Source organism: Acipenser ruthenus, chromosome 14, assembly GCF_902713425.1.
Source record: "Acipenser ruthenus chromosome 14, fAciRut3.2 maternal haplotype, whole genome shotgun sequence".
NCBI classification, from domain to species: Eukaryota; Metazoa; Chordata; class Actinopteri; order Acipenseriformes; family Acipenseridae; genus Acipenser; species Acipenser ruthenus.
Genome location: NC_081202.1, coordinates 7459282 through 7477459, shown reverse-complemented (window position 1 = coordinate 7477459; position 18178 = coordinate 7459282). Strand labels below are relative to the sequence as shown.

Sequence of the window (18178 nt, the reverse complement as noted above, 5' to 3'; positions counted from 1 at the left end):
TCCCACTGTATTGCCATTGAGCAGGAGACTATTTGGCAGGATACAGACATGTAATTAGTTTATCAAGACTATTGATATCGGCATTGATTTTTTTTTTCATTTCTCAATGTTAGAGGCTATTGGTATTTCTGCAAGCCCTGCAATTTCTCTAATTCCCAGTTGGGAACATGAAATATCATATTGACAGCATAGTTTTAAATTGTAAACTCTGTTAGTTCTAATTAAATTTTCAGTGTGGTTAGTAAAAAAAACCTAATTAAGAAAATATTGATATTCATTTCAGTTAAACACATTCAGAAATATGTCATTTTTAACAGTAAACCTGTCCAACATTTGTATTTAATTAAAATAATGTATTTTTAAATAGGATGGTAACAGATGCTCTTCAACCGCATGTTTCCAATTTCACTTGGGCAGTTTAGCTTTTACAGCCTGTGGTCACTGTTCCACATGAGCAATGATCGGAGAAGCAATGGGCATACATAAACACAAACAAACAAACATGCATACAAAACAGGATGCTACTAAGTGTACCGCATACATCATTTTGAGCTGCTTCTGGCTCGTAGGAAACAGAATATTATAAGAACTTAATTTCACCTGTTCACTATTTTAATATGCTAACGATTCCCACAGTTGGGTGGACAGGTCAATGAACTAGGCTAAATAAATTCAATTTACTATACATTTAAAATATACCTCTCATTTACTGGGTATTTTATTAGTGGATATAGCAATTCTGTGACAGACTTAACTACGGATATGATAGGTGTCGTAGTAAATGGTAGTAATACTGTCAGTGCCTAAGATTGTGTTATTTAGTTATCTTTTGACAAAATAAATACATTTATACTTGTAAATACTTGCATAAATAAGAATAACAACTAGTCACATGATGATTTTACAAAGCTGCATGTTAAATACATGGTGAACCCATTTCTCCCTTGTGTGCCATTCTATGATAAGGTATAGTAACATGAATGGAAGCCAGCATCCCATTGAACATTTGAGTTTCTGCAATTCTATTGGATGGATGTGTGGTCCAGTGGTTAAAGAAAAGGGCTTGTAACCAATCCCCGGTTCAAATCCCACCTCAGCCACTGACTCATTGTGTGACCCTGAGCAAGTCACTTAACCTCCTTGTGCTCCGTCTTTCGGGTGAGACGTAATTGTAAGTGACTCTGCAGCTGATGCATAGTTCACACACCCTAGTCTCTGTAAGTCGCCTTGGATAAAGGCGTCTGCTAAATAAACAAATAATAATAATAATATTGGGTTATGTGTTCGGTTTAAAACTGCCAATCCAAGACTAAGTCACTATGAAACCCAAGAGGACTACAGCCACCTGACACAAAGTGAAAATCAGATTTGTTTGTTCCATTTCCCCAAATTTACCATGTGGAGCCCCTCATCAAAATGTTTCAGTGACACAAGCTGTTATCTGTATACTGGAGTTTGATGCAGGTGTCTCCAGTTATGTTGATGCCATTGTGGAATTTGGAGGACCTATGTGGTTTTGTACAGTGAAAGCACTTTTACAGAGCAATACGAGTCCTCTAGTGAATGAAATGCAGAGCTTGACTGGCTCAGATTGGCTTATGATAACGACATGATTATGCTATACATGCTATCAATTTGAATTGCACAGGTAGGCCCATCTATTCAAACATTGGCATTTAGATTACCCGACCATTTGTAATACAGTCAGCCCTCTTGGCTGAAAGACTTCTTGCATGACTGCTCTCAATCACTTTTGCTATATATAGCTTGACCAGAGCCTCATGAAAGCCCTTGTGAAAATCACATGGCTCCCCATTACCTCTTTCATGTAACCAGATTATTATTAATGCATTAAGTACTTTCTGAATTTGTATTTTAAATGAGAAAAGATTGCCTGAACTGAAAGGTCATTTGTCTTTAAGGGTCGCCTGTTCCTCAAGCGCAGTATAGAATAAAGAACAGGACTCAAATCAGCAAAGAGTTCACCTGGCCACCTGGTCTCTCCAGCAGAAACACTACAAATACACTGAGCTTAGCCACCTGCTTGTGAAAATCGCATACTGTAGGAATGAATGCCATCTAGTTTCAAGGTAGGACATCCAATGAACAGTTCTTCGGGCTGACTGAGCAAAGTATCAAGATTTCAAGCAGGGAGGACATCTGTGTTCCTGCAGCTGAAACAAGCCAGACCGCCACAGAAGGCAAACTGGATCAGGATTGTGGGATACTCCTGCAGCTGAAAGGAAGCCTTATGTCTGCTTGAATGATTCCTATGAAATAAACAGCATTGCCAGATGGATTAAAGAAGAGACCTCACTTGTGCAGCTACTTGTCCAGTCGATGTTCAAATGACAGGGAATGTAGGACACTCAGCCCTCGGAGCGGTGTGTTCCTCAACATGCGTAGTGTTTTCATCCACTGTTGGGCAGTGTGTAACACAATAAGCCTGGAGTGGGCATGAGGACCCGGCTGTGTGACACGATGAGTGATGAGCTGCTGCTCTGCCTTTAAGCAGATCTTCAGACATCTTCTTTTGAGCTCCTTTCTGCAGGGATTCACAAACGCAAGCTGCCACACTCTGAGTAAACATACAAAACCCTTCTGTGAGCCCAACGTGAAGTAAGCAGCCCATTCTGTTAGCATTTGTAAAGGATTAAAGAGTAAAGAACAGATGAAACAGTGTTATAGGCATTTAAAAAAAACAAAACATGTAAATGCCTGTTCATCTATTCATGGCTGTAGATCTACAGTATATTCATTTATACCTAAATAGTGTATACAATACACTGTATGTATGTTTAGATTTGCATTTAAAAAAAAGTATTTAATTAATTACTTACATATAAACAAGTCCTATTCACAAAGCCAGCAATTTACAGAATCAAATTCTGACTGTATAAATCAAATCAAGTTTGATATTCATTGAAACTGTCCAACTATTTTTAAAGAAGTCAACACTAGTCTAAAACAGTTTCATGAATAAAAAATCTTTATTATATTGATAAAATCAGACTTTATGGAGATCAATGCTTTTCTCTCCCAACTTTCCTTAAGGAATTAGTAGCAGTTTTCAATGTGCAATTTAACATCTTGAAGAATCAATCACTGTAGTGGCTATAGTGGTGTTTCTATTTTTTATTATCTATTTTGTTCAATCCTTGTACACACAACATCAGTATGGTAAATACTTTTTAAATTATAGCCTCTTGAAACAAATCGTTGACATTAGCACATTACAGTAATGGGTGAACTGGACATACTAATGCTGCAACTAATGGCAAGCTTGTGATATTCACTCTGGGGTAGGGTTATCTAAGAAATATGCAAATCTTTCACATGTTTAATCCATAGGAGTTGGACAATACAAGCTGTCTTTCAATCATTCATATGACATTAGCGATTCAAAGGAATTACCATATAATACTTTAAGAGACACACATAATCCACTAGGTTTTGGATAAAAGAATGGGGTTTAGAAATTATATGTATGCTGAATAGCGCATACAATGTACAGTATACCCAACAAAGAACGAAATAATAAGTTTTAAATGGCTCTAGTTTTGACTTTCAGTAATGCTTTATGGTAACTTCGCACGTAATTATATGTTATGAAATATAACAGAGTCATTTTGTATAATTTATTATTGCCCTATTAAACCAAGCCCCAACTATAAATGTAACCTAATAAATAAACAACTATAACTACAAGAGAACATTAATCTGTAATTTCCATTACAAATTGCCTAGTTGATACAAAGAATGAGTAAAAAAATAAATAAAAGTATTTAAGGCTGTAGGACTTCAAGATGTGAATTTCAACTGTCATTCTCAGTACTTATTTATCTGCTGTACATATCTGGAAGTGAAAATGTGTAAAGTTTGCCTTTCATCTTGATAAAACGAGGACTGGATGAACACCTTTTTTTCTGAAAATTTTTGCCAAACTGGTCAAATAAAAAGAACACAGCAGTTCTTTGAAAGAAATTTGAAACACTGAAACAATGTCTGACAATGAGGATCAAAACAACCCGCCAGGCCTCTATCTACAGCTACTGCCCCTCCCCTCTTCAGCTCAGCTATTCAGCAATGAAAGGGTCTGTTTAACCGTCATCTAGAAGCTGCAGTGCTGCCCTGTAGGCTGTGTGTTATCAATCAGCACTGAGGAAGCATGTGCAAAGGTCGTGAAGAGAAGAGTAAATCCCAAAAGAGAAACTGACAATACCAGCATGACAAGGGAACATACAAATAGACAAGCAATCTGCCACCTATACCCCCCAACCACCCCACAATCAACACATTGCTTCACAGCAGTCCTGGTGAAATCTCAATTGATTTCACTTTACTGCACAATGTTCCCTTTCCAATTCCACTTGAAGCAAGCCTAATTTGCTACTATATAAAACTCGAATGAATTTCAAAACGGCCCCACACTCCAGAGCAGCTGTGCATTATCCACACATTAGCGCCCTGGGCTGTCATTAATACCTCCTTGGGGTTTTATACCAAGAAAAATGTAAACCGTTCCTCTTTTGAAATGAAACAGTGTTTGCCATAGCAGTTTACAGTTGCAGAACATACAAACAGCCTTCTTTGCAGGGTACTTTGTTGTTCAGAGTTAAAAAAAATATATATGTTAAAGATGCGTTGCATTGTTTTAAGAAGTTGGCTGTGAAAAGCTGGCATATTCGTTGCTACCCAGCAACAGAAAGTATGAACAAGGAGAAAATGTCACAGTCCAATTTTAGTTCAGTAATTAAACCACTGGACAAATTAGACACAATTATGAACCTTCATCACCTTTACCAACAGATCTTAAATGGCAATGTAATGGTACAAGGCAATTGTTCAGCTACAATTGGATGAATAAAACCACAGTAGTAACATTTTCCTATCCTCAAATGTCATCTGAATACTTTAAATACATCCAGTGCTGGTTTTCATTAAAAAAGAATGGTGTGGAGGATGGTGGTGGGGGGCTTGTTTGTGAACTGAACACAAACCCACTCACAGTCATAAAAACAAGAGAAAAGTCCAGCAGCTCTACAGCCCTCTCTCCGTTATAAATGTTATCTACAACAGAACGCTAACCTCTAAAGCAACTGGTGCTTTGTCTTCCGATGCAAATAGGCCATCTTCTGAATTGCTTGTTTACAGAGCTTTGAGGAAGATTACCCATGTTTATAGCACTGCTACACTTGAAAACGTTCAGTCAGGCAGGGGAACGAGGAGCTCAGCTTTAAAATGCTGATGTGCCCTTTCACAAAAATGGGTTAGGGAAGAGATTTCCCCTGCTCGATAATAGCGTTCTGTAATGAATGTTAAATTTACAATCGGGAAGATTATCGGTATGACTGTCCTCCTACTTACACCTCAATAGCAAAGAACTTACTGCCCATGGACAGGACTTGCTTTAAAACTTGTTTTTCATTTTACCCTCTCCTGCTTATTGGCACATTTGGAAGTCATCTGGTAACAACCTTCGATAACAGCTTGGATGTCCCACAATCCCACTGACAATAATGATGTCAAAAGATGCCAATTGTAAAACTTGTTTATGAGGGCTCCTTAATGTAATGCAACGGCAAACATCTGTTAATTGATAAGGGACAATCTCTGTTTAACAGAGAGCTTGTAGGAAAGGGTTAAAAAAATGTGCTTTGCATTTGAACAGAAATACGATGAACCCTGTCTAAAAAGATTGCTCCTGGGACCAAGGGGAAAAGGGTACTTTAGAGACAAGTGGCATTTGTTGTTTGTTTGCTTGCTTGTTATCCATTGGAATTAAAGTTGAATTCCTGGCCCTTATCAATATCAAAGAAGCAGGAGGAAATAACGTTGGCAGCTACTGCAGTCCCCGCCTGCTTGCTCACCTTGTTAGTTTGCTACTTAAGTTTCTATGCCACTGAGCAGAGATCACACAAATAATTATCTGATGGAAAATATGCTTGCTCAGGCTGATCGTGTTGTTACAAAGTGCTGGTACTGAAACACTAGACCTCACTTGCATGGAACACAGTAAACTGGGATACAGTAGGGTAATCCACTTTTTTATTTGCATGTGCAGAATGCTAAAGCTTAACAGACAACAGGGGGTAAATGAAAGAAAGAGGAGATGGTATTACAGTCTGTGTCCTGAATCTGACCACCAGCCAAAAAATGTGTTTCAGACTCCTATCTCTGATCAAATTGTCTGTGATCGACCCTAAATTCAAAACCAGGATATCCAAGCAACCAAATCCTATACAACAAGAAGTTGCTTTATATAAACTAGAGGGTACCAACGGAATATATGCCAAGATCGATGGGTCAAACAGACTCTTCTGGTTTTCAACTATTATTCCATTAATACAAAACGCCCTTGTATTGCACAGGAAGGAAGGTCAAAGAGGCACAATGTTTATTATCTTCAAATAAATAGATAGTTTGTTTGAAATCATCGTTTGCGTAGACACTGCTTTTTTTTTAAATGAATCTAATTATTTGTTAACTAGTTTCAAAGCCAGCAATCACAGTAGTCCTGGGACGCCCTCAGAAATAGCGCAGGCCAAAGATGTATTCTATTCTGACTTTCAAGTCTTCTAGCATTAACACTGCTTGTAAGCCAAGCTATACAACATGAGTGCATTTCAATTTCAAAAGCTGACTGCTATAAGAAGCCATCTGAGCCAGCGAATGTAATGCCTTGTCTGCGGAATGCCTGAGAACTACACGCTCATTTCAGCTTGTTTGCAGTCTTTTATTCAGACACATTCTGCACTCCTCGAAGTTGTACTGACAGAAGCCATCTAGGTCATAAAGCGATGCAGGTGCTAGTGCCAGAAATGTATTTATATTGCTACACAGGACACTGGGTATGTAGAAACAGGCAAGCATGGGCACAAAGGGAGGCGAGACCGCCCAAGCAAAGATGAGGGAACATGGCTTAAAGCGTTTACAATATTCAAACAAAATGACTGAACTGCCTCCAAGCTTTCAGAACCTTAATAGCCAAGTCTATGTTATCAAGTCTCAGGTATCCCTCTTCCATGACAAAAAAAGTCCAAGCAACAGAAACCTGAGAACTGGTCAGTTGTTGTTGTGACTTGGGCACAGTCATTGCATGGGGTCCTAATGGTACTTTGACAGTGAACATTTTTTGGACATCAAGGCAAAAAAAAAAAAAAAGTGCATAGACAATATCTCACAAATAAAAATTCTTGAGCTCATAGGAAGAAAACAAGATTAAAAGGGTGGTGTAGATATAGGGGTTGAATTATATTCACTAACAGCTTAATTTTGCAGCATTTGCAAACAACATACAAGCGCTGTGTCTCCTATGAAGAAGGACTCTTCTAACTATAAAGCCTTCTATTTTAAGATAAGTGACTAAATTCTCAAAGCTATTTACTCTAATGTCATTAGCACATTTTTTTTCAGAAAGGAGAAATGCACCCAAAAACCTAACCAGAAATAGACCACTCAGACTTTAATCCAGTATTAAGTTGTCGTTTTAAATTACGCTAATGACGATTTGTAGTAAATAGCTTTGAGAATCTAGTCCAAGATATACTAATTTAATTTATTATCTCTCAGAAATATAACGAAAAAAATGGAAAGGCAATATATTTATTATTCAATTACTAAGATATGAATGCAGGGTTCTCACCAGGAATTTTTCACAGCGTGGTAGTGGGAGGAGCGGGTGGCAGGGGCGGTGAAAGAAATGGAGATTTTTTGTCCGTTATGCAAACTGAAAACACAGCGTAACGGCCTGAATACAGCGTCATTTTTCCAGGTAACAACATAACGGCCCGTTACGCTCAACAGCGCTAGCGACAACACTGGAATGTATTCCAGTGTTCCCAACATACATTCCTGCTGCTTCTAATTATGCTCAACGTGCAATTTTTTCCCTCAGCATTTTTTAAACATGATTCATTAATATCGGAGACCGCAGCAGGTTTGAGTAATTGATACAGCATGTCAGTCAAGAGGACTTTGCATTACCTTCACATTTTCATCGGCTTCTCTTGTTTCCAGTACTTTCACTAGCTATATGGGCAGCTGCTTTGGGTTATTTAGGGAGCAGGGCATCATACAATGCAATCAAACAATTAGCAGACCTGGGGAAAATGTATATGACCAACCTTATACAGGCTTTGTTTGGTTTGTTGGGTCACCAAGTTCAAAGTCATCTTTTGTATTTCAAAATTGTTCAAAAGTGGTAACCAACAATTATTTTATTTTATTTTTTTTACTATCCCACTATCAGTGCTCAAAATCAGATAAAAAAAAACGCCTTCTTTGGAAATCATCCTCATATTTATTATATTCAAGTGGCAGCAAGAAATTATAAATAGTATCCTGGAAATGACCTTGACTTGATATAATACATTCCAGTGCCAGTTTTTAATTGTTGTTTATATTGAGCTCTATGAAGAACATATACATTTAATTTTAGAAGATGTATCTATGCCAGTCTGTAGGGCTTCCCACCTGCAGATATTTCCAATTGTGTTTATTAAAGTTGCAGGACCCTATAAAGGTTTTATACGGTAATATTTCATGTTTATGAATGATGTCACCTCATAAATCTCCTTTTTCATTTTGCTTCCAGAGGTATAACAGTTAGCGTGAAGGTGTCAGGGAGTAGAAGGAGCTTGCCTATCTTCTATCAAGCAGTAGCAGGCAGTTTCTGTCCTTCAAGCCAAAAACTAACTGAAAAGAAACTGGTCAGCAAGGTCTCTTTCTGAATGAAGAATACTGCTCAGAGCAAAGGCAGACTACAGCAAACAGAAACCAAGGGTCCATAATCGAACAGCATTGTTGGTCACTGCAGCATTTACTGCCTATACGTTGCTTATCAAGTGTTAAAAATTGGGATAGTAAATGATAATAAAAAGCTATTCTCTTTTTAAAAAAAAAAAAAAAAAAACCTCTTTAAAAGCTTTAATGTAGCAGTAACTTTTTAATATCCTCAGTGTATTTCATTTCAGCTTTATTGCCGCAGTAAATTCAATTGCTGAATTAACTGATCGAAATGGACTGTAACTTGTTTTTATGTTGCAAGACGCTTGCTAATTAGTTCTGGTTTTAATATGCACACCAGGAGGGTGAGCGGGAACACAACACTAATGCCAATTGACTGAGGCATCAATACATGCTTTCAGTGTAATTTAGATACAAAAAAACAATGCATTGGAGACTGTCAGTGGATTTCCCAGTCAGCCTAGAGGCATAACTCCATGTCTTTCAAAGGCTTCAGATAAGCAATGCCTAGTGAAGCAGGTTTGATGTGTGTCTCAGTCCTCTGGGGGGTGTCCCAGGGAGTGGGGGATGGGGCTTGACTCAAATGCCACTTGTACTTTTCTTCAATGTCCCAATGCTAGCTACAATGAGCCATTGGTAGAATGGTACCACAATTCATATTTTGATATACAATTCATTACAAAATACACAGCTGATGGTTGGATAGTTCCATCTATTGCCTATTCATTACCCTTTGTATAATATATCAGCTAATGGCACAGGCCTATGGTGCTGCTGGCATTTTGCATTGTTTAATTTATGGTTTCTCGTGGGGTCATCAGGTGGGCACCAAGCCGGACATGTCAAATGAAAATGATGGTGGATCTCTTTCTGTCACCCGCATTATCCAACGGATTTATTAACACGTGAATGTCTGCGTGACATTAGGCATGTATATGAAGCATGACACTATATTATACTTTGATCTACCCCTCAGGTACCAATAAACTAACAGGATCTCTTATTTACATTCCACCTCAGCCTATTCAGTCAGCTTTTTCTATTCTGTCAGCACATAAAGCTGTAAACCAGCCTTAAATTATTCGACCAATTACATTCACAGTACGCAAAATGTCTTTATGTCATTATAAAAAATACATGATGCAGTTGACAGGTTCCTACCTGTTGACAAAATGACTAATCTCATCTGAATGTCTTTCATCCATTTAAAATCTGCAGAGGGACTGAACGCCCACACCACTCTGAACTTCAACCAGAGGAACTTACAAAAGGAAGTCCTTCACTCTAACCAGCCGGTCAGAAAAAAAAATATCATTTTCCCTACCCAATTATAGGCAAATAAGATGAGGATGAAGCATGTTATTACACAATCAGATGATAGAATTTTTTTTTTTTTAATATTCCACAGCAACAGCATGAATTGTTTAGAAAGCTCAATTATGTAAAAAGAAAAACATTTCAAATTATGTATTTATATGTAACATCCTAAAAGGCACGGGAAAGGTCATACATGGCATATATATTCAAGAGTACCTCTTACAGTATTTTTCACTTAAACCGAAAATAATGAATACCGTGCTCTCAAGGAAAGTAACTTTTACTGTAGCTTTAAGTTAGGCAATTGCAATCCTGCAGGTAAAATGTTGTTGCTGTGATGCTTCATGGCAGCAGCTCCTGTCTAACTGCATTAACAACTGCACACAATCACCAAACGGGAACAAGATTGTAAAAGAGATTACAAAATGACTTTAGTGGGAACCCAAATTCAGATAGCCCAGCACTTACAACTATTTAACGTATTTGTCCTTCTGCTTACTCAGGATTACATTACTGCCTTATCCATAATTAGACGGGAACATGTCAATATGCACCCAATAATACACCCACAAAAAAAAAAAAAACACAGAACAAATTCATTCTCAGTCATTAGAAAATTCATAAAAGCTTTGAGATAATATATGAAATCCAATAGGCTCTGTGGATTCAGAATAATGGTAATGAATAGGAATATCCCATGGAACAGGCATGTAGTACAAATACTGGTATAAAATAGAGCAGAATATCTTGTGAAGCATCTCAAACAACATTTACAACTACATATTGTAACAGACAATCAATATTATGTATAGTGAAAATGTCACTAAAATACATAAAGTGACATTTAAAAATGATTTAATTGGTAAATCATTCCTAGTGGCATGACAACAGTTGAGGTGGACTCACGCTGGTTTGCCAGCAATGACGGATGTTTTAAAAGACATTTACAAATTAAGGCAGGAGCCACAGTATGAGGTTCTACCATTGTGTGCATAATCAAGACTGGATGACTGGATCAACTCCTGTGGCAAAGTGGCTTTCAGCTTTAAGCAATTCAACCATGCTGGGACATCAGGCTGGTTCATTAGTGAGTGGAACCTTAAATGTTGTTCAAATCAATGAATCGGTATGGACATGCATTTACGAAACACATTTCTACTCCTATGCAGTTTACTAATCCATATGCCCTAAGCACATTGTGTGATTTGAATTACACAACTGGAGGGAGTTACCCATGGATTTTGGATACAGATACATTTCCTGTTTATCCACTCGTCTCACATTGTGATATTAAAAATGGTCAAATGTACTCAGGCCAATAATCAAGCAAGTGCACTGCTTTTTATGCTCAAACATCACCATCAAAGAGCCTTTTCAGAGTAATAAAAAAAAAAGTTATGTATTAGAAAATCTTCTGAAAAATACATGCAACTCACCTGATTTTAAACTCCTAAACCCATGCTGGGTTATCTGTATCTCTGTGTACTAGAGAAGGAATCAGTCAATACACGCTGGAGGCTGTGTGGTCCAGTGGTTAAAGAAAAGGGCTTGCAACCAGGAGGTCCCCGGTTCAAATCCCACCTCAACCACTGACTCATTGTGTGACCCTGAGCAAGTCACTTAACCTCCTTGTGCTCCGTCTTTCAGGTGAGACATACTGTAATTGTAAGTGACTCTGCAGCTGATGCATAGTTCACACACCCTAGTCTTTGTAAGTTGCCTTGGATAAAGGCGTCTACTAAATAAACAAATAATAATAATAATACAGAGGTGCACGTACCAGGAACCCCCTGTTCAGGCTGATTGGAAACGGTGCATCTTTAAAGGTAATTTGTTTTTAAGGGCTGCAAAATTCCGTATCAGCTATCTTAGCAGTATATCTTAAATCACGGGGTTAGGACAAGATGAGCATTAATTCTTCTGTGTGCAGTAACCTCCGTTGTACACGGAAGACAGTTTTACACTGCTTCATGCCTCAGCAGCAAAGACATGGTTGTGTCAAACCGCTTTTATACCCGAAACAGGGGTTGCATAAAATCACAAGCTGACAGCGGGGTTATACCTGAAACAGGTGCAAAAATTAAGCATTTTGGGGGCGCCCGAGTGGCGCATCCAGTAAAAGCACTCACTTAGGAGTGCAGGATGCGCCCTATAGCCTGGACGTCGCTAGTTCGAGTCCATGGTATTCCTTTGCCAACCGAGGACGGGAGCTCCCAGGGGGCAGCACACAATTGGCCGAGCGCCACCCGGGATGAGGGAGGGTTAGGTCGGCCAGGGTGTCCTCTGCTCACCATGCACCTGTGGTCTGGCTGGGCTCCTGCGGGCTTGCCTGTAAGCTGCCCAGGGCTGCGTTGTCCTCCGACGCTGTAGCTCTGAGGTAGCTGCATGTTGAGTCTGCTGTGTGTAAAAAAGCAGGCGGCTAACGGCACACGCTTCGGGAGGGCAGCATGTGTTCATCTTCGCCCCTCCCGAGTCAGCGCAGGGGTGGTAGCGGTGAGCTGAGCTAAACAAAATAATTGGACACCACTAAATTGGGGAGAAAACAACAAAAAAAATAATTGGCGACAACTAAATTAAAAAAAAAAAAAAAAAAAGAATTAAGCATTTTAAGTGTATTTCTATAGGCAATACACAGGGAAATAAAGCAATAGCTTGGCCATAGAATGCAATCTTCCGTACAATTATCCATTACACCTATAAGATGAAAAGGCAAGCTAAGAAAAGAACCCAACCCCTAGACCTACTGAGACATAATCAATATCCAGAGACATTCCATTCTAATGGTTTGGCATTCAAACTAGGAAAGAAATCTTTAAATCCAAGGGCCAGAATAATACAGCATTCTGAGTAAAAGCCCCAGTCTTGAAGCGTCAGTAGACTCAATTCTGTAATTATTGCTGCTGACCACATTCAGTATGATGACAGTGCATTATACTCTGCTTTTTGTCATTCAGCAGTTATGCATGCATCCCAAGCAGCACAGAGAAAATCACCTCCAAAAAACCCTTGCATTATAAAAGTCTAGGCTGCTTGCTGCAGTCTTCCATCTCTAAACACTTGCCCAATGCCTTGCTTCTCTTTAGGTGCCACTGAAGCTTCAACCATTCACACAATTCCAATTAGGACTGACAGCACTAGTCAGAGATGCCAGGTCAATGAGTAAAGCTAGCTCTCAATCCGAGCTGGCACAGTCGCAGCACATTAGGGGCTTTTGTCATAATTTCAGTCTTCACCTGCCATTCAAAAAGGAAGATTAACTTTTTAAATGTCTGCTAGCTTGTGAGATTTCAATATTTATTTTGTTTTCATTTGCAGGCTAGCCCATCATCTTTTGTTGGTTCTGAATGAGGCACTCTGAGATGGCTTCTGATTCCTAATTATTTGCTCTAAATTCTGGGCCACACCCAGTTAACAAGCTGTAAAGCTGCCAACATACTTTTATTTGCATAGAAATGGCCTTGGTTGCAGGTTGAAAACAGAATATTCCTTCACCTATGTTTCTCTTTCTTTCTCACTCTGATTTTAAAGTCAGTTCTTCCTCTGCACTGCATAAAACCCACCAGAGTGTTAAGACTACCAGACTTGAGTGTATTTGCATAGGTCCTCAGAGTAGAAACACTCCAGCTGCTTAAGTGTTTTTAATATTATCGCTTCAGGTTCAACTCCGGAGCACGCATCTGCTTTCTTTTTTTAACATTTTTTTTAAAACTCTAGCACTAAGAAACTAAATTGTTTTGATGCCTTGTACTGAAATGAAATGTAAATATTAGTTTATTATTGCTCTGCAAACTCCTTTCATATAACTTATTTTAGAAGTGTGCTTTTCAATTAAAGGACAATAGTTCAGTTTTATAATGAGCATCGGCTCTTCTGGTTTTATATTAAAAAAAAAACACAACACTTTACAACTACAAAATGTATCTCAAGAAATGACTATGAGATGCTTTATTTAAAAACATTAAGAAAAACCGCATAGAATACATCAAATACCTTGTATGTGCCCGAGAAATGTGTATGCGCTATATTATATGCAGGCTTATCTTACACAATTTTCAAGATAATGTTTTTTAATTTAGTTTTTGTATGTTTCAGTTAGCCGTTACCTTGACATGGTGAACATATGAGAACTGGACATTTAAAAAAAAAAAAAAAAGCCATCCGATTGCTTCACTTCTTCCAATGCAGTAGTACAGTGGCTGTAACTGTTTGATATCTAGAAGGACAAACTGGTTTCAATGGCCAAGGCTTTTTCTCCTGCAGCTAAATTTACCTTTCAGGAATACAAACTAAGAAAAAAGCAACCAAGTTCAGCCTTCTACTGAAGTTGATTGAACAGATGGCAAAACGGTAGTAGAATGTAATAATCAGACCCCAAAGAATTATACATTAGTATAAAACTGTCAATTTTTACTGACATTTGAAGAGGAGTGCAATGTACTGATTTTTGATTTACTACCTATATACTAAAATCTATGGAAATAATGATAACTTTGCCCTAGGATGCATGTGTTAGATCTGAGCTCCAGCACATGCAAATCACAAGCTGATCAAATTTGACATTTTCAGCCTGAATTCAGTAGTGTGTAAATAGAGGTTCTGCAATATATTCTTCCCTAGTCCAAACAATCGGATGTCACGCAAAAGCAACTATACCATGACTCCCTCCAGACCTTGTGTGCACAGGAATGCCCATACCAAGTTTAATCACGGTTGGCGCAGCGGTTCAAGATACAGATATAAGTATAATTGTGACTTGCGCATTTTGTATGTATGGCCTTCACACTATTCCCTGCTGGGGATAATAAATAATACATGTTTTTCAGATGGTACCAGTAGCTCAAAAAGCACAATCAACACATTTGAATTTAAAATGACTACACAGAGCTCAATGTGGGATCTTATGAAGACAGCGCATTTGAAGACAGAAAACTCTGAGCGTGCATATTTGATGCAGAGAATCGGGTAACTGACACCAACAGGAAATGACAACATTTATAATGTTCTCTCATTACCAACTCGGTAGCAAAGGAGAGTTAACAATAGACAACAGGCAAGTTTCTGTTGAAACATTATCTGCAGAATTGCACCCACCAATTTGCCCTATATATTCTTCACCGCAAGATCAGAATTATAGCAATCCCGGCCGCACAATTAATACTGTAAGCTGCCCTAACCCTCAGCTCAGACTCCTTTAATCTCCATATGACAGAAAAGCCAGATGGTCAAGAACAACTGCTGAAAGCTATAGATGACCGTATGGAAATACCTTGAGTTCCTGGCGCTGCTTACCTTGTGTTTCCAGTTACCAGTGTAAGCCCTGTGGAGCCCTCTTGCCTGGTGGACAAGGAAGGGATGGACAAAGCACCTGGCACTGGGTTATGCAAATGCAGCTTCATGGCAGGATGGAGTGACAGGGCTGGGGCACAGAAAGTCAGTAAACCTGACATTCCCAAAGTATCATTATGCATTAACTCTATAATGCATGCCATCTTTTATTTACTAAGACAACTGCCCAACTGTAGCATCTCACAAGCAGTAAAAAAAAAAAAAAAAAAAAGATATAGGAATTCTGATTTTGCAGTCATCCTTGCATACACAGTTTAAAAGACAGACTGTATTTTTAGATTAGGGGTGACTGAAATATCAAGCAGCGAATTATATGCATTGTGTCAGTGTGGTTTTTGACTTCCGGATGGAATGGATTATATAAAGGTCACTGCACAAACTCACTTTGCAAATGTTGTTGTGCCTGCCGATTAAGCCCATAATCATCCGTTAAACTATTCTGTGGCTGTGCGAAATAGGCTGAAAATCCCAGTAAAGGTGGAATTCAAACAGATCCAACAAAAGAATAAGCTTCTGCTTGTTTTTTTTTTTTTTTTTTTTTTTTTTTTTTTTTTTTTTTACTAGGTACAGTACGTGCACTCCTTACCCTGCCAAATAATGAGAAATAACATCACTATTCCTGTGTCACCCTGGCAGGAGATAGCAACTTCTGTATGTTTTGTTTTCAGTTTGTGTGTGTTTGCAGTCATGCACATAAATGTACAAATATATGAATGCCACACACATTAAATACATATAAGCAATATTTGCATTAAATAATATGTAGAATAAAAGGCGATTCAATATAAAATAAGAACGATTAAGAGTATCCTTTCTAAGGTTTCATATTATAAACATCTTATAAACACTCAAAAAAATGCTTTGAGCCTAGAGAGACAGGTTGCCAAAAGTAATCTAAAGAAGTGCTTACGAAGGTCAGGAAATAAGAACTTAAACAGATTTAACCTTAAATATAGAACAGATCCTATGGGCCTCTGTTAAACACCACAGTTAAACTTCTGGAAAGGAAATCTTGCATGTTGATAAAGTACTATCGTTTATTACAACAACATAACAGGATTGTAACACTGCATATAAAGAAAATATTGGAATTAATGTTACTTTTAACCAAACAGGTTCACCAAGAGTTAATCAAGCCATACAAGTTTACTTACCCAGAAAATTAGGTTGAAGAGGAACATCATGTATTTCAAACAGCAGAGACAACCCCTTGCCATGTTGCACTTCTTGAATTCTAAAAGGAACACAAAGGATAGATCCAGGTAAAAGACCAGGTACTTGCTGCCTTTGGGCGCACTGTATTTATTTCTCTTTGCCCCTGCGGTGGCGGCACCAGTGTGACTTTGCGCGCGGGAGCCGGTTGAGCCGTAAAAAGCACCAGCTGTAAAGCCACGGCCTCCGAACTCCCTGCCCGAGGTGGAAGCTCTAGCAAAGTCACTGTCCCGGCTATCCACAGACGGGCTACGACGAATCGACGAGTCCTCACTACTTGACTTCTCCATGGTCTTGCGTGGCTGCACAGTTCTCAGTTTCACTCTCTACCATGTCTCAGTATTAAAAGACAGAAAAACAACAATCCACAATGAATATTTTTTGTATGCTGCTTCTGTTGTTTTTTGTTGCTGCTGCTATTGCTTAGTGGAGAGTCTCAATCTAAAACCAGTATCCAAACACACACAATGCAAACGCTTCCAAATTCTGTTCTCTAGGTGTCTTTCTGCACTGTTAGCTGTTTCACAGATTCTGTGCTGTTAGAGCAGCTGTCCAACACAATACAAAGATAAGTCCTGCAGGACTAAAAATAAGGGTATACTTTTTTAAAAATAAAGAACTTGCACAATTCCTTTTTCACCCTGCCTTGGTAAACTGCCACTGAGCTTTGAAACTCATCTACTTATTTTATTCATCCCAAAGTGACTGTATCAGTCCTTTTCGGTCACTGTAGGCTTTCCCAGGCTTCACTCTCTCTTGCTTTTTCTCTCCCAGCTCCTTCCCTGCTCCAGCATTGCTTGCTTCTGCTATCCTAGCCCCCTCAATCAGCAATCAGCTGTTCGATCCCAGACTCGTTGTGCCTTCAGTGGCACTGCTGCTGATGTGCTATTACAGGCAACTGCATCTACTAGGCATTCCCTTCAGAAATCCCTATCCCAACTATCTAGTAATAGAGCCCTGCTTTTTTTTCCTTTCCCCCTTTCACAGCCCCTCCCCTCTGTCAAGGGGCGAGCCAATCAGAATGCTACCCCCCTACCAGGGACCCGCCTCTGTGATACAATGTCTTTAATAGGCTTATCATTAGTTTTCTTTGACTATACAAGTTCAGCTCTTCCATCTGCCCTCTCTGGACGTCAGGGAGTCTGTGAGGCCATCAGTGAATTAAAAAAATCAGGATGCAACAGGAATATAAGAACAGTTAGGAGGGTGTATATTAATAAAACCACATATGACTTGCTGTAGCTGCCAGCATGGAAAACAAGAAGCAATGTGTACCCTGCACTTTTCTGTGTTTGAGTTAGTTCTGATACACCTTGCAATGGTCACCATTCAGTGTTTGAGTCCTCATCTTTAAGTCGATGAATTATGCTGATATTATAAATAATGATATTATTATATATTATTTTTATTATTATTATTTTTCCCTAATTGTAGATTTAAAAAAAAGGTTGGGAAAAACTTTTGAAACGCCTACCTTAACACTCTACAGTATGTAGGTGTAAGGCCACCACGGGCAGACATGGCACCATTGATTTAATGTGATGAATGGCAAAGA

At 38.7% G+C, this 18178-nt stretch overlaps 1 protein-coding gene across 7 annotated transcripts in view; it reads right to left on the bottom strand.

Moving 5' to 3' along the window:
* Window positions 1-18178, bottom strand: part of LOC117419383 (tetraspanin-9) — a 128040-nt gene that overhangs the window by 43848 nt on the left and 66014 nt on the right. For 6 of the 7 annotated variants that reach the window (XM_034032089.3, XM_034032086.3, XM_034032088.3 and 3 more), the window contains one exon: window positions 16566-16645. In XM_034032089.3, coding sequence (XP_033887980.1) covers window positions 16566-16628 — 63 coding nt within the window. In that variant the 5' untranslated portion in view covers window positions 16629-16645. Of the gene's footprint in view, window positions 1-16565; window positions 17549-18178 lie in introns of those variants that run through there. The other variant, XM_034032085.3, reaches the window with a different exon arrangement.